At 36.1% G+C, this 17,912-nt stretch overlaps 1 protein-coding gene across 2 annotated transcripts in view; it reads left to right on the plus strand.

Annotated features, from left to right (window-relative positions):
* Positions 1-17,635, plus strand: part of CBLB (Cbl proto-oncogene B) — a 128,572-nt gene extending 110,937 nt beyond the window's left edge. Inside the window, exons 15-19 of one of the 2 annotated variants that reach the window (XM_054654514.2) lie at positions 3,689-3,768; positions 3,871-4,002; positions 5,265-5,402; positions 7,825-7,944; positions 13,847-17,635. In XM_054654514.2, the coding sequence (XP_054510489.2) occupies positions 3,689-3,768; positions 3,871-4,002; positions 5,265-5,402; positions 7,825-7,944; positions 13,847-14,109 (733 nt within the window). In that variant the 3' untranslated portion in view covers positions 14,110-17,635. The remainder of the gene's footprint in view (positions 1-3,688; positions 3,769-3,870; positions 4,003-5,264; positions 5,403-7,824; positions 7,945-13,846) is intronic. The other variant, XM_077174396.1, reaches the window with a different exon arrangement.
* Positions 17,636-17,912: the final 277 nt, after the last annotated feature.

The following is a 17,912-nucleotide window of genomic DNA, read 5'->3' on the forward strand; positions in this document are numbered from 1 at the left end:
CCCCTTACATTGAGGTTTTCAAAACTGACCAGGAGATACAAGCCCTAAAAAATCTCTTTCCAATTTAATTTTAAGGAGAATTGTGTGACTGAAATTTCCAGTCAGCTTTGAAATTCTTAGCCTTTCACATTTTATAGAATTCAATTTAAAAGTAATGCAGTACTGAAAAGTATGTGAACTGGCAGCTGTATGTACATACTTTGATTCTTTTTTTTTCCCAATGTATAATGTGTCTTTTTAGCTTTTTGAGCCCGTTTGGCAGTATATTTTTTTATGCTTCTCAGAAATAGAACCTTTTTAAATACAGGTGGAGTATGTCTCCTTAGCTTTAAATATATTCTGAAACAATCCCTCCAAACTTTCACCGTTCAGAATTACTAATGGGTTATGACATGGAAACTTGGAGCAAGGGACGTGGCAGCTGAAGGCGGTGACATTCCTGCTGAACTTTGCTCCTTAAAAAGATATGAATGGCTGGAATTAAAACAATAAGTCTGGGGTCACTGGGGGGGAAAAGGGCAAATGTTTTACTGGTCTTGTAGGTCACAAGTATGGTATTAAAATCAAGTATTGGTCTAAAAAATTTAGACCTTCCTGTGATTAAAAAATTCTGTGACATATTGCCATTTTTTCCCACTCACTGTCAGAATATGTTGAGGACCCACTATGAATAAAGCTCAACATATCCCTCACCTCAAAATTAGCCAATAATGATTTTTAGACCTTTTAAGTCATAACTTAAAGCAGCTGGAGAAAAGCTTATAATATGATCATTCTTTGCATGCAGGTTAAATATTCTCTATTAGAAATCCTGATCCAGGCTTCACTGCATAGACATGAATATTATACAGTTGCCAAAGCCTAATGAACTTCAGGACTTAAAGTCTCTGTATGAGACTTAAAACAAACACACAAAAAAAGCAATTATAAATAAAACTATGTTGGCTGAGCAAAAAAAAGGGAAACAAGAAGAAAAATTCCAAGCAAGAAGAAAAAAATTCCATTTTTTCCTATGCCATTTTAATGGGATCATGTTGTGCTTTTGTGTGAGAATGATGCAAATAGATTCAAACTGAAAGGTTCTTGAGAAAATAAGCAGCTGGAGGAATGGAATCTTACAATTTTTATTTTACAGAAAAAAATAATTGAGTGCCTTCTGTTGGCTGGTACAGAATTTTACCAGACCCTTGGAATTATTAATTGAGGATATAGATAGAAAGATCATTTCCAGGTTTTCTCCAATTTTACTATGTGTGTGGTGGGGCTTTTTACATGAATTAAGGACTTGCCACAGATAAAATGCCTTGGTTTGCTATTCAAGTTGCTCCATGATTAAAACCACCAACTCCTCTTATTATACATTCTGATAAAAAATTTAACTTAAACCATTCTCTTAGGCATTAAAGAAGTAGTCTGGTGTTCCACATGCTTAAAATGTCTTCTTTTAGCTAATGTCACTGCTTAGATGTGAGAGCTGAGATAAAGTTTTCAAGAAGAAATCTGTTTCCTGGTTGATGTTGTGTTCTTTTAATGCGTTTCATTAAGTAACATGGGAAGGATGTTTTGTTTCAATGAAACTTAGCTTCTCTTTATTGTTCATCAAAGCTGTTACCAACTTTTTTTTTAATGTTATAAATTTTTAGTACATTTCATTTTTTTCCCCTAGTGTCACTTTCTCATATCTCTTTCCAACTTAACTTCTTGGATAGTACTCGGAGTCTTCAGTAAGCTAAAGAGCTTAAAAATTTTGTCAGAATGTTTTGTAGATTAGAATTATGTAACTGTTCCATCCTACTCCCAAACTGGTGTTACCTTTTCTCTCTTTTACCTGTAGATATGACAGTGCTAAAAATATTTCAAGAATAATACAAAAAATGATTCACAGTCTTACTCTCTGGCAGATCATTGAATTGTCTGGTTTGTTACTGCTGAACATCAGTTCAGGAATAAGAAATAAAAACAAAGAATTTCAGCATTACTAATTAGGCTATTATTAGAAGAATGTTACATTATTCTGTCTTTTCTTAAGAAAGTCTTTTTTCCAAAAAGGGAAAGGACAGAATGCTTGCTTATTAGTACTCATTTGATGTCCTTTTTTCTGGTGTTTTCTGTTAATGTAAACAGGCATTTCAGCATTGTTTGTAAACTGATCACTTGGTTGGGCTCATGGTAGACTGATTACTTCTGAAGTGGTGCCATGTTAAGTTACCTTGCTGCCTGTGGCTAGTTACATTATTGAAAATGCATAATTCATTAAAACTAGAGTAGAAGATATTCTTAATTACTTAGTGTATATTGCAAGGAGTCAAAGGAAGTGTTGCATCTACTGCATTTGAAAGATTGAACCAATCTAATGTCAAAGAAAGAAACAACACTTCCTCTGCCACTTCTCTGGGGGAATTAATTTGTAGCAAAAGATCTCTTACCATTAGGGGCTTTTGTTTGTTTTTAAATCTTGCAATTATTCTTACATTTATTTCATTACTCCTAGTTGTAACTCTTGGGATCACAAATGCAATTCACTTCCTCTTTCCTGTTTATAAGGAATCTTTTAAAAGATTCCAGACCCTTATTAATTCTTCCTTTCCATTTGGCCAAAGCTGATAGGTTTATTAGTACTGTTAGTAGAAACCCCAAATCTGAAATTTTTGCTGTATATCACTCTAGTAGATTTCCCAGTGTTTAATAATAATAGTGCATGGTGGGATGGGATTTTTATCTTTAATCTGGAGTTACTTAGCATGGTGGCCTTTTTCCAAGGAAAATCTCTGGTTCTTTCTGAATATGCAGGGCCCAGAGTTACAGTGACAGGAGCAATTTCCTGGCTCTTTTGTATTTTTAAACAATATTTAAGATTATGATAAGGTTTGTTCAATGTTTTTCCCTGCCATATTTGAACAAAATCCTTTTACAAAAATAATCTCCAATATTTTCAACAAGATTGTAGGCACTCTTTAATGTTTGGTTGGGTAATTTTCATTTTAATTTGATACTGTTGCTAAGTTTTGAGGGCAGAATATGCATCCATTTAAAAAAAAATAAACTGTGGTAGAAGTATCAGCAAGGCTCAATTTTTGATAGAGAAATGAATACGTTCCTGTAAAACTGCTTCGGCTAGTTCAGTTTTGGAGGTTTTTACTGGGGTTTTTTAATGTTTGGCAAAGTTGAGTCAAAAATTATTATTAATGTGTATTGTGGTGTTCTATTTGGATTATTTTATGTTTCTTGTGTTTTGTTTAATGGTTTTTCTGGTGTGCTTTGGTGTGGATAATTACATTATAAAATCCACATTTCCCTTTTCTCATAATTCTGCTAGGGAAAATTCAGCATCTGTGAAGGTGAACTAATATTGAGCCTGTGATGTAACTGTGTGAATAAAGTAATGACCTGAGCTCTGAAGTGAGGACTGTGTTTAATGTTAGTTCTTCCCCTAGCTTGTATTGCAGCCTGTGTTATTTTAAGCCATGTCAGTACGTCACCAAGAAAGCAGTATGATCCTTCAGAGAAGTTTTAAAGAGGGTTAACCAGTATCTGCTCTTAACATCTAAAAATGTAAATTTTAAAATTGATGCAGCTTATTGTCGCTGATTCGTTTCCATATGGTGAACTGCCAGGTACTGCTCATTCAGGGAATTAATTAATGCTTGGCTAAATGGTTGATTGCTTCCTGCTTAATGTCTGTCTTCAGGGTGTGTGAGAATGGCCAATGTGCGAATGGAACCCACGGTGCTACTTCCGAGATAAAGAAATCAAAACATCCAGAGTCAGGTACAGTTTTTGGTTTTTTTCTTGTTTGCTGACAAGATTTACTCTGTGCTGCCCTAGGGGTGCAGCAGGAAAACATTCACTTCTTGTGGTTGTGTCATTCAGGAGATGTCTATGATGCACCTACTGTTCCGGTACCTTTGCCTCCTGCACGGCCTCCTGCCAGAGACAACCCCAAACACAGCTCTTTGCTCAACAGGACACCCTCCGATTATGATCTTCTGGTGCCCCCTTTAGGTTGCAGACTTTTTGCTGATTACATGTAATGGTTAACACTGCCCAGATGAGCTAAATGCCATGTTTACTGAAAAACAACCATTGTTGAGTAGGTTAGGAGTACCAAACAGGCTATGAGCTAAATATTACAGCTGTCAGTCAATATTTTGTGTCATTTGGAGTCTGTTTGTAAGGCCTCACTTGAGACAGACAAAAAGATATACTACGTTTGTATTCCAGCTATACAGAAAAGTAAAAACCATTTTCCCTAAAATAAATTTTAATTGTCTCTTACTAAGAAGTTTGAGCATTGCAATTTAATGCAGTAGTGGAGCATTTTTCCTACTGTAGCTCAAATAATTCCATTTATTTTATCAAATACAAAGAAGAATGCCAAAAAGATGGTATTTGAGTAAAAAACCATAACCACTAAATTAAATCAATAAGTTAATTTCTGGGATTTTTTTCCCCCATCAGGGGACAGTTCAAAACTCACTGCAGTCTACAGGCACCAAAAGCTCTTTTTTCCAACCCCGATTTCTCTTCTCCTACACAAAATTCAGTGATCTCTGCATATATATTGGTGCTATGCTTGGGGACCACCCACGCTATCATTGACAAACTCGGCTGCATGGTTGTGTCTCTATGTGTCAGCATCCAAATTTCTGGTTCCATAAAACCTTTTGAACATTTTATGCTCTCTCTGGTCCCTGAAGTGTTCCTGAGATGCAGGAGAAATGAAGGCAAAATAACACATAAAAATCACGGTGCTTGATAACTCCTGCTTGCAGCACCTTTATAAGAGGTGCATTCTTTTGCCAAGCTCTGGAAAATTCCGTTTATATCTGGAGTCAGAGCTTCTGAACAGTAGATAGAGATAATACACAGTATAAATGTAGCAGGTTGAGTGCAGTCAGCTTTGGTGTTTGTATATAAATACACTTGCTTAGCCACTGAAATACAGCTGTTATTCTACCCTGATACTCTGTGAAGCCTTCATTGTAGTACACTCTTGGCAATTGAGCCACTAAAAGCAATCTCTCCTTCCATCCCAGCAAAGAAACTGAGCACTGCAAAAGGTCATTCAGAGCATGTTTTAGAAGAAGACTGTGGGTATTAACAGTCAGGTTTACAATTTCATTACTGGAGTCACTGAACTGCTTAGATGAATTGTAGGAGTAAAGGCCTCAGCAGCCAGAGAAAAATAAAGTTTAAGCTTTATTCTTTATTCTGCAGTTCTTAATGAAGTTTTGCTTATCTAATAATTCATTTCTATTCTGCAGGTGAAGATGCATTTGATAACTCACCCCCCTCACTCCCACCACCACCACCACCTGCTCGGCACAGCATGATTGAGCACACAAAACCTGCTGGCTCAGGGAGCCGACCCTCATCAGGACATGAACTGTTCCTTCATTCTGGTAGGAATACAGGGGAAACAGCGTGTTTCATTTTATTTTCCTTTACTTCAGAAGTTTATCTGTTCAGTGTTAAAGTTGTCACCAGGCCTCAGAAGTCATTATACAAAATATTAAAAAAAATCAAAATTTTAAATGGTGGAGGTGAAGCGACTCAGAAAATATAAAGACTTCACTTTTCATTATCACAAAGTCATAAAATGAGGTCAATATGTCTATATCAGGGTAGAAATTTTGTAAATTGTAGTTTGTTTTAAATAGTAAAACATAATTCATGAGGGATATTTTCAAGTTGAAACTTTGAAAGAAGTTATAAAATAAGAGAAAAGAATATTCTGCTTTGTTAGAACTGTTGTAAAAGTTTGCTACTTAACTATATTGTGAATACAGTTGCTAAGTCCTAGGGTTCATAACCTTTTTGCTAAGTTAGGTTTTCACCTATCTTTCCCTGTAAATGACTGTGATACAATCAGTCTGGTATTTTGCTTATAAAAGGTATGAAAACTGTGTTTACAATTCATGATTTTTGTGTTTGAGTTGAAAAGAGTCTTATTTTTAGGTTAATGAAGTTGAATAGATTTGCTGATTATGATACAGATTACAGTAGGATTTTTGTGGGTTATAGCACATGTCTGTGAAGTGATTTTTAATTTTTTTTTTCCTCTGTGGAAGCTTTCAAAGGATGTTGGTGTCTTTAAGTTTACCTTTTCTGTGAATATTTTCAGGGATGATCTGCTTTGTGCTGGGGTTAGATGTTGTATTCCCCCTCTCTGTTTTTCTTAGAAGCTCTGTGGAGAGGGATAAAATGAAATGTTTTGGTGGTGGTTTCATAGGTGATGGTTTCACAGAATGCGAATGACAAGCAGTCATGTGCAGCTGCATGATGGCCTGACAGGTTCTCTGGTGTTTGGCTGACCTGTGTGAGTGGAACTCCCTGTGGAGGGAAAGGGAGCTACTTTAGGTTGAAGTGCAGTGACCTTTTATGGAATGTTTTTATTATGTATGTTTTCCTGTCAGTCAAGGCCTGACACTGAGTAATTTGCCAAAGCTTTGTGTATTTTGTAATGCAAATTCAACTCAGTGTGTTACTTTCTCATCTAAGTTGCTGAATGCATCCAGGTGAAAAGACTTAGCATGCTACAGAATTTAAAGGTTGATGTTCATAAGTACAGCGTTGTTTTATCTTGTACACTTCAAAAGAAAAACAACTTCAGCAGTCTAGTCAGAATGGGTGCCTCAATTGTATCATCTGATGCAGAAATACACACTGCACCATTCAGTTCTGATGGGAATGGAGAGGAAAAATAGTACCCCTCACACACAGATGCACACAAGCTCCATCTGCCTGTGCCCAGTGTCCAGAAACATGCAGAGTTTTACATGTTTAAGTGTAACTTCCAAATAATCTAAGAATGTCACCGATAGTGTTAAAAAACATTTAATAGCTTTAAAATAAATACCTGGAATATGTATCTAAAGCCATATATTGTTCTTCACATTTGCATAAGGAATACAATCGTGCAGCAGCAGTTCTCATTAATCTTAGCAATGTATTGCATCTAGTTAGGCATGCATAGTTGTGTGAATTGGTCTTTTTTTATTCATATGGTACTTCTAAAGCCATATTACTCACTTTGCATCTTGTCACATAATCTGTTCTAGAAGATTTATGATGAGTTTTTGATGATTGGTTTCCATACAAGTCTTGAGGGTGATTTCTCAGCTATCCATCAGAGCCTGTCAGATTAGAATAATAATCTCATCATCAACACCAGTGAAAAGTTGTTCTCACATACAAAACAAATACTCTGCAAGCACTGAGTCCAGAGCAGAAGCCAGATCTAGGATGGATCTCCAGTTGCTCAGCAGCATCTTTGGTAGCCAAAGAAGAAAGAAAAGAAGTGGACAATATATCAAAATTCTTACTTACCTAATTTTTCAAATTCTGTCCCTGTAATATTTACCCACAGCTGGGACTGTATGAATAGGAAATCAGCCCTGCAGTCTTTGTGAACTGCAAAGCATAGAAGTGTAATGAAGCTCTAAGCAAACTGAATAGCTGGGATGTTTCTAATTGTGCTGCTTCAGGCACTGCAACCTCTTCGATGCTTTGCCAGGCACAATCCCAGCAGCATCAGGGTTGGGTGGTGTGCCTCATGGATGTGAGGAGAAGAGACCACAGTCAGTGCAGGACAGACCACCTTTGAGCTGTGCTCCTGTGTTTGTCACTTCAGATCATATTTACACGTGTACTGTGAATGCTGAATTTGGAATTTTATGTGCATATGCTGTCAGAGGACATCTCTGGATTCATGGTTTCTCTGCATGATGGGAGGCTACTCTAATCCTACCATCTATGCTTGAGCCCTCCCTCAAACAGTAATTCTGATTATTCTAAGACACTTTTTAAATTCTTTTATCACAGATCCCCATTTTGACTCAGTAACTGGTCATGTTCCTTTGCCACCTGCTCGGAGAGCACCTGGAGAAAATGTCAAAACAAATAGGACATCTCAAGACTATGATCAACTTCCTCCATCTTCAGGTAAGGCAGAAAACTTTTCTTGTAGAAAAATACAATTCTGTGAAGAATATAACTTTCATCCATAAAGTCCAATGAGTTTTTTGTCGTTCTGCTCAACAAATTGCAATGGTAATGTTGCTTTACAAAAGAATGAAATCATCAAAGGGTAACAGACTTAAGTTGTGCAATAGAGGTAGAAGTGGCTACTTGTTGTGTGTAGGTGTATATACTATAGCATCCATTTTACTAGCTGCCAAACTGAATGCTTATGTCAGTTATAGTGTTCCTTATTTTTTGAGAAAGGCAGAGATTTTCCTGACACCTTTCAATCTCATAAGGGATCAGAAGTACTGAAAGGAGCACAAGCATCTGATTTCCATCTGTTTTATTTCTCCTAAACAAAAAACTAGTAGTTTAACTTTCTAAAGTATTATCATTTTCTGTCTTTTTTGTTAATATGTTTGTCTGAATTTCTAAGAAGCTTTTAAGATGTTTCTTAATAAAAGAGCAAGAATCAAAACCACTTAAAATTCAGTCTTCCTTTTCAATGGAACAGGTACAGTAGAAACAATTCCTCTGCCAAAGAAATTTTGGTTATGGTTTACAGGTAACAAAAATAGTAAATTGAAAGGAAATCTACTAAGTGGATAAAAACAACAACAGTATTACCTGTACTTCAAAGTACCTTCACCAATTTTTAGACAATTTTTTTTTCTTTAGGATGTGTATGGTACTTGGGGAAGGGGGAGGATTGGCCCAACTGCAATCTTTTCCTGTATGAAGAAACCACACAAAGAAAAAACCAAGGCATGTTTTGTACCATTAATCATTCTCCAGATAGATAAAATTTTGTGTAGAGACTTTTTATGCATAAAGAAAAGGACTTTTCTCTAATCTTTCAGTTGAAATAATCACCATTGTTCAAATAAAGCATTCCCAAGTGGAAAAAAAAAAAAACAACTATTTTTTAATAGTAGTTGGTAGTTGCAGTCTCCTTCTCAGAAATACAGATTTTCATACTGCTGAGGTATAGCGGGGAAAAAGAGTACGTTCTTCCAGCTGAAATGGTGGAAAATTTCTGTAGCTCTCTTCAGGCTATTATTTTTTTAATGAATAGCATAACTGTGAATTAGTGTGATGCCTTTGATAAATACTATCTCTTTTGGGAGGGTATCTTTACAAGTATAGCTGTTTCTCTTTTTGTTTCCAATTGTTGGAAGAAAAGAGTTATAATGCTTTATAAGTGGCATTGTGAGGGATTTGTCTTTAAACGCTCAGTCAATCTATTCAGGGTGTTTTGAGTTCTCTTATAATGCAAATTATGACAATGATGTAACTACTTTTAAAGCTATGGAGTTTTCCTGCAATTCTTGCACTTCTGTGGTAGAACCATTTTTAATTTTCCTAAATTACTGCGAGATACTTGCTAGTTAAGAACTTGGAGTTTTCTGGTGCTACTTAATACTTTTCGATCTGTTTCCCACGGCTATCTTCTAAAACGCTCACGTGTCAGCTTTTGCTATAAATATCATTCTAAATCAGCATGATATGCAGCAAGATATTCCATTTAATTTCAATTAGATGAAAACTATGTGATAGATCATGTCATTCTCTTAATTGGAAAGTTGTTTTTACAGTGTCAGTAATTCCAAAGGACAGAACTGATGAGCTGCAGGATGAACAGGTTCACCTTCATCTATGATTTAAAAAGACAATGTAGAGAGTGTAACTGTATTCAGAACTTTGCTTTTGCATTTATTCTGAACTAATCAGCTCACTTAAGAAATTATTCATTTCAGTGCTTTTGTAAGGTAATTCTCTGAACTAGCTGAAAAAGAAATGGAGTTCACTCTAAAATCTAATTATTATTTAGCTACTGGGTTCCTAGAGTAGCATGGGCAGTGCTTTAACTTCCCTGCTTCACTTTCACTGTTTTTAAGATTGCTGTAGTGATGTTTAACTGAATCCTTAAAGTCTACCGAGTAATTTAGTCTAATTCAGATACCCAGTATTGAACACTTCAGAAATAGTACCCAGCCATGCAACCCACTCCCCCAAAGGCATGGTTTCTCCAACTTCTTATATACAACTGTTTAAAATTAGTACAAAAAGAGCGAGAAAAGGAAATAGGACTTGGGGGTGCTGTGGATGAGAGGCTGGACATGAGCTGGCAACATGTGCTCAGAGCCCAGAAAGCCAAAAGGATTGCATCCTGCTGTCCTGCATCCAAAGCAGTATGGCTAGCAAGGCAAAGGAGGGAATTTGGCACCTCTGCTGTTGTGAGACCTACCTGGAGAAATGCATCCAGCATAAGAAAGACATGGACCTGCTGGAGTGAGTCCAGAGAAGAGCACCAAGGTGATAAGAGGGATGGAGCACCTCTCCTGTGAGGAAAGCCTGAGACAATTTGAATTGTTCAGTCTGGAGAAGGGAAGGCTTTGGGGTGACCTAATTGTGGCATTCCAGTACATGAGGGGAGTGTAGAACAAGCAGGAGACTTTTTACAAGATCAGGCAGTGAGAGGACAAGGGAGAACTGAAGGAGATTGGATGAGGTATCAGGAAGAAGTCCTTTACTGTGAGGATGCTGAGGCCCTGGTTCAGGTTGTCCAGAGAAGCCTCATCCCTGGCAGTGTTCAAGGCCAGATTGGATGTAGCTCTGAGCAGTCTGGTCTAGTGGAAGGTGTCCCTGCCCATGGCAGGGGGTGCAGGATTAAAATATCTTTAAGGTCCTTTCCAACCCAACCCATTCTATTATTCTATGATATTGCTAATAATTAGAGTATTTTACCTAAACACAGCCAATAATAAGAGGGAAAGGAAGAAGAAAATTAAGCCTCTAATTGATGTCTGCTCTATTTTGCTAACTTAGCTATTCTGTAAGATACAGATTCAAATGATTGGTTAATATATTTGCCTGCTGCCTATTCATTCTCTCAGTTGGCCTTATGAAGACGCTTGCAAATTTGGATTCCTTTTACAAGAATATTGTTCCAGGGTTTATTTCAGTTAACACTAGAGGAAATAATGTAATCCACAGTATTGCAAAGTACAAAGATCATGCCTAACAGCTTGATGGAGCAGCATGTGCAGTGGGTCCTTCCCTCACCTTCTCCCTGTTCTCTGAGTTCCTTAGAGTACATGTCCCCTGGGTGTGCTTTGTTCCTGTACCCCACTTAGGTGAGGTGTAGCTGCTTGCTACTGTTCCACAGAGGGCCTTCACAGCAAGCCTTGGTCACCTGCTCCTCTGATGCTCCTCAGGCTGTTGGTGAAAGACTGAGCAATCCAGGAGAAGCAGTGAGGGAAGAAAAGAAGGGCATTTCCCAGCAGAGAGGAACAGACAGTTGGCATTGTTACAAACAGACTTCTCCCACTGTGCCATAGAGCTCTCACCACTTCCCTGTGCTTTTTAAATACCTACTAAATGAGCCTGTGTCTGCTTTTGTACTAACCCCTTACCTAAGGGTTCAATCTAGTGCTGAATTACAGAACTGGGAGCGGTGGAAGAAGCTGCTCATGGTAGAAACTGCTAATTGAATTGCACAGTTAGAAAATCTATTTGGATTCTTAGACATCTGTGGTGGCTGAAACATCAGAGGATGGGAGGTAGGGAAGCAAAGTTCTGCTTAATACCTCTATCTCAGTGTCCAGATGGACATGCAGCTTAGGCTTAGGATCTTTAAGCTCAGGATCCAATATGATACCCAGCTTTAGCTGAAATTTTATATGGATGTGAAGATATTGAAAGAGATGTCAGCATTTAAAAAAATAATAATGGGAATTGAGAGCGCTGAAGATCTCAGAGTATCTGTGCTATAGAGAGATGTTGCTGTAGTGAGAATAAAATGCCTGTGCTTCAAATCTGCTGACAGAATTAAAAATGACCTTTCTAAATGATGTGACTGCTTAATAAGGTTTGTTGGAAAGCCTTAGTGAAGTGAAGATTTTAAACATGAAATAACTTCAGTTTTAAGCCTTTATTAGGCTGAGTCAAGCAAAAATATCCTCATGTAACACAAGCACAGGGAAGGATCTGATTTATGCATAAGGAATTTCTTCTGTACTTCAAGCCCAGGGGAAAATGCAAAGTTTGTAAATTTAATTTTGTTTCATACTGTATAGAAATGAAGTTCATAATGGAATGTACATATTAAAACAGCTTGAAAGTTTGTGAAAGAAAAATTACTGGTTTTAAATAATGTGCCATTATTCTAAAGATAAAGAATATTATTCTTTTGCAGTCTTGAGTTTACTAAAATAAGTGAAGTGAGAAATTTGTACTTGTTTCTGATTCAGTTTTATAGTGATTAACCACATTTCCTGAGCTATAGTTAATTTCTCAGACAAGTGTTTCATGGATCTTCCACACCTTCATAGCAGGTTTGGATCTGCTTCAGAATGTTTATAATTTACATAATTCTTTTTATCTTCAGAGAGAAAAAAATCAAAACAAATATAAAGTAGCCCTTAGTAGCTGTAGGTCTCAGCCCCTTACTGTAAATGTTTAATCAAATTTCTTTCATCCGTTTGTCTGTGGAATATCACCATCTTTCTAAAGGTAATATTAACTCTCTGAGTTAAGAAGTGAAATTAAATTTTATAGCAACATGCATCCAAATTGATGGAAAAACTAACTTGAAAGGAAAATACACCTGCATTAAACATGCTCTTGTGTGAACTGCTTTTATTTATCTGAAGTGTTTAATGCACTTGGTTGAATTATAGTTCTCTCTGTCCAGTGTTATGATAAGGTTACAACAGGAATACTGGATATATAACATTTCTTCCATGCCTAAAGAACAGTCTCTGAAGTACTTAACACTGGAAAATGCCACTGCTCTCAGTGTAAGTAAACAGGAAGTATCACAGCCAGAAATTCATCTAATTTATCTATCAAAGTCACTGTTGATAGGACTTGTTAAAACCATTTTTGAAGGATTAAAGACTTTTTAATTTTTTAGATGCTTTGCTCTTGAAAGTGTTTTCTGTACTGTGCCTGCTTGTATTTAAGCTTCTTATTGTGGAATCAGTGAGGATAAAGGCGTTTCAGTAAAGTACCAAGTTTACTTGAGCACAGAACTCTTGACTCTGTGAAGATTAGCAAGTTTGAATATTAGCTTTTTTTCACCAGCACATCATGATTCTTAGTCACCAGCATTAACTGTGAAGGTAACCTTTCCATAGAAGATAAGAAACCAGGAGATACTCCCATAGGGGCACTGGAGAGAAAGGAACGTGTTCTGTTCTCATCATGGGGAGTAATAGGGCTGGAGGTCTTTTGGAGAAACCACGTACTTATGTACTTATGTTTAGCTGCTGTGCATGACATGAGTAGCAATTGAATGAACAGAATTTAGAAAGTGGACCAATAAGGATTTTTCTCCTTTAGGTGTATTTGTCTGAATTCCTCTTCGACACAACTTAGGGTCTTCAATAAAATTGTAATCCAGTTTGGGTTTTGCTCATTTGTTTGTTTTGTAGGGTTTTTTTTCCTTGGGCTTTTTATTTGTTTGTGGGTTTTTTATTAGTTTGTTTTGTTGCTTTGTTTTTTAACTCAGATATTCTCAAATTGTGGGTTGAGAGTGGAAAGCCTTTAAGAGTTTGACTGGCTGTTTTCACTCTTTCTCCTGTTCCATCATACTTTCTTTTTGTTTCAACTTTCAATAATCCAAATTGTAAATTGCATGTTCCTATATTATTATTATTAAAATAGTATATTGCTACGTTATTTCCATTTTGGACATTCTTGAGAATATCAGCTTCTGTCAAAATTTTAAAATGAGCTATATTGGTAAACTAAAATATTTCTTCAATTTCCTTTAGAATTTTACTCTTAAAACAGCTTCATGGGGTTTCACCAGCCCCAATTATAACACAGTCTTAGGCCAATTTATAATGATTTTTATCTCTTTTATTTGAAACAGATGGTTCACAAGCACCAGCCAGGCCCCCTAAACCACTTCCTCGGAGAACTGCACCAGAAATGCATCACAGGAAAGCATACAGCTCTGACAGTTCCATGGAAAATGTGGATGCAAAAATTGCAAAACTTATGGGAGAGGGCTATTCCTTTGAAGAAGTCAAGAGGGCACTTGAAATTGCCCAGAATAATGTTGATGTGGCCCGCAGTATTTTAAGAGAGTTTGTCTGTTTTCCTCCACCAGTCTCCCCGCGTCTCAATCTATAGCAGCATCAAGATTTTCTTGGAGCATATGAATTCTGCAGATACACATGTGGATTGGGGAATGAGAGGAAGAACAGAATGGAATATTTTTATTCATCCTTAGCAGAAGGGTGTTTGTTTCCAGCCGTTTATCAAAGGCTCCTGGCTGCTCTGATCAAGACTTATAAATATGCTGAGGCTTATGTATTTTTGCTAGCCATACTTTTTTAAATCAGGGTTGAACTTACAAAATAATTTAAAAAAAGTTTACTTCCCTAGAACTTTTAATCTGTGAAATGCTTTTTCTTGTTTACAAGTTGGCAAGTTACAGTTTTCTAGTTTGTGCCTGTACTATGTCCTGTTCATATTCCCTTGTACTTGTGGTCAGTTCTGCTGTAGCATTCCCAACAGTTTCCATGCTGACCACTCCATTAACTAAATCATCACTTTCCAGGAGTTCTGTTTTTCTTTTGGTCTTTTTTTTTTTCTTTAACAAGATGCTTTAATTGTTTTTTGCATTTCAGCTCATCAAATGCAAAAAGTATGTGGCCTTCACTACTGATTTTTTTTTTCTTCTGAGATTCCTTTGCTTTTGAGAGAGGAGATATCTGAATGTAAAATACATTATTCTGTGAACTGCCTTTTTAAAGGTATTTTGACAGTAATGTTGGGCAGCTTTCTGTTTAACAAGAATTCCATGACCTGAAGTCTCAAGGTCTTTATATACAGTTTCCACAAAAAAATCCCAACCAACAAATAAAACACTTCATGCAGCAGTGATACTGAGTTCTCACGTGTAAAATCTCTTTCAAAATTGAGTATTTGATTGCAGATGTTTAAAAAAATCCAAATGCACATGATAATACTGTGTTTTGATTACACACTAATGGCACCAATTCTTCATGGCAAGACTAAAAGGAATCTTTTTCAATTATATTAAAGGTATTCAGATGAATTCCAGTTCTAGATTCAGTAAAGTAGAATGCGTTTAATGTTTTGTTTGAGTGATTATCCTGTGGTTCATTGTGGCTTGGATCAGTTTGTATTAACTTGGAAACTTTAAATCTTTGATGCACTGTTAATTCCTAATGCTACTGTAGCAATATTTTTTGCAAAGTTTTTTAATAACCTCCTCCCTCCCCTGTACACTTCATAATCCTCAAGGATGTGTTGAACACCCAAATTCATTCAGTCACTTTCCAGCTGCTTAGTTGGAAATATATTTTTGCTTTACTTGATTAGTGATACTCCAAACTTTGACATTTTATTTTTGAGCCCAAATTGATGTAAGCCAATTTTTAAATCTTCCCGATTTTAAAAAAAGAGAGAGAAGACAATTCTATTCTGAGTATGTTCAAGTTGAGTCCAAATATTTCCAGAAAAATTCTTAAGACTGCTGCTTTCTTGGTTTTTTTTAGGAAACTTTGAAATTTTTCTTCTAATAGTATTGAACAAATAAAAAAAAAAACACGTGGTATTTAGAATATTTTTCTCATTTTGATAAGTGATGAGTATATGAAAATTTTCAGTGTGCCAGGCTGGGTGTGAGGTATATATTAATTATTCCCTTTCAGCTGTTAGTGTTCTCTTTCACTCTGAACAAGTGCTAGAATTTATATCACTTACAGGATCAGATTTCATCAGCCAGTGTGTTTGTTGTAAAGATGTTTTGAAGACAGCACATGGCTGAACTGCAGGATTTGAAGTAACTGAGAACACCCGTTGGAAATTACTCTGCTATTTTAAAGTCCCATTGTTTCATGAAAAAATTTGTTCTTAAAACTAATTTAATTATTTTGTAGCATCACAAAGCATAATATGGATATTGTCAATCTGTGTCAGTGATAAAAGGATGATCAGGAGAATACAGGGAAGAGCTGCTGCAGCATTTGGATATGAGCAAATGCTACTGAGTTTGTACATCTTCCTGTAATTGTTCATTCCTCAAGTACAGCTTAGGAAAAGTTTTGGTGTAAGTTATATTCTGGGCTTTTGGCTCAAGTTAATCTCTTTCCTCTGTTTTGGGAGAAAGTTTTGTAAAGTATGGAACCCTCTTGCTCATTTGGTTTGTTTGCAACATCACTGTAGCATTTTAGCTAGCTGTAAATTGAAAATGATTCAGGCTATTAAATTATACACTCTGGTTGTACTGGAATTACTGAAATGAGGTTCTAGCATAACTGCCAGCATAGCAATGATGAAAAAAAGAGCACATTACAAGGACGAACAAACAATCTGCAGATTGAGTTTTGAAATTTTGAATTGTAATGAAGAACTCATTTTCTCCTTTTTATGCAGCAGCTTAGTATAAATTACATCCTTATATTTCAGTTAGAGGCTGGAACTGCTGCCTGATAGATTAAGGTTTTTAAAGTTTTCCTTCTTTCTGGTTGTGACCACCAGTGACACTTTTTCTTTATTATGTGTTAAAAAACCAAACTTGATTAGCAGTATTTTGAGTGGTAACTTGAAAAGATTTCCATTAATCTTTAAATGAGTGTGCTAATAGCACTTCTAAATAGTGGAAAGTGCAGACTGTTTCAAACCTGTTCTGGTTAAAGTCAAACAGCAAAATTGCTTTGCTAGAGTGTTGATGTTTACTCTGCAGGAATTAATAGGCTTAAAATAAATTAATCTGGCTGCAGTCTAGTTCTCTGAAGACATAGTTCTCTAAACATATTTTTAACCTTTGAAAGACTTAAGGGTTTGAGCCTGGCAGTGTGTTATGCACTTACATAACTTCAAGGAAGACTGATTTGAATGAGAGTGCTTGGGTGAACAAAGTTGGTTAAACTCAGAAACATTTGAAGTCTTTAGACCATCCTTGTGTTGTCTGTTGGCCTCACCTTTTCTCTCCTTTTAGGTAAGTTACTGCATTTTAAGCAAATTGGCTGAATCAGAAGTTGGGCAGAGCAAGTGGACATCAGCAGCACAGATTTTTGCCAAAGGCTATGTGTAGGAAAAATTTAAATTGTGATAAAGGAAACTAATATAATTAGCCATGTTAATGGCTTGTCTGGAACCCTAAAATGGCCACTGGTAAAATTTGTTAATGTCCAGTATCTCAAGAGTGCATCTGGCACAGTTTTTTTACAATGTGAATTTAGGAAATTTTGTACCAGGATCATTTCTTCTGTTGTACTTCTCTCATTTTCAGCTTGAAGCTTTACTTTGCACTGACAACTCTGACCTGAAATTTGTGTCTTAAATATTGACAAATTTTGAAGAAAATGAACACCATATTCAAAGCACATTCAGGTGCTACCTGATGACCTGGAATATAGCGCTTTTAGGAGTGACTTCTTGAAAAAGGACTTCAGCAGTTTCCATTTTGAAGGATTTTCTTTCAAATAACTATTTTATCTGAAAATGCCTTTTATAAACTTGTCTAATGTGGCACATTTAGTGATGTGTTCAATTAATTTATATTTTATTCAACATTCTTTTTAAATTTTGGTTATTATGTATGCTCAAGTTCTTTATCTGTTCATGTAAGGTATTTTATAAAATTAATGTTAAGAGAATGTTGGGTTGGTCCATGATTTTTCAAGACTCTGTCTCTGTTACTGAATATTACCACTTTTCATATGATGCTTTAGCAACATAACCTGTCCTGTGTCGGGGCCTTAAAAAACATTGTTTTGTAAGCCACAAAAATGAGGCCTTGCTCTAAAATAAGGTGAATCATTGCTTTGAGACATGTACTTTTCATCCCCATACATTACCTCATTTCTAAATTTCAGTAGTAAAAGTTAATAAATTGGCAGTAATTTTGGAATGTGCATGTAATAGTTGTATAGCAGAAAGATGGTAACCATTAAATATTT

The sequence above is a fragment of the Agelaius phoeniceus genome, chromosome 2 (assembly GCF_051311805.1).
Source record: "Agelaius phoeniceus isolate bAgePho1 chromosome 2, bAgePho1.hap1, whole genome shotgun sequence".
Taxonomy (NCBI): Eukaryota; Metazoa; Chordata; class Aves; order Passeriformes; family Icteridae; genus Agelaius; species Agelaius phoeniceus.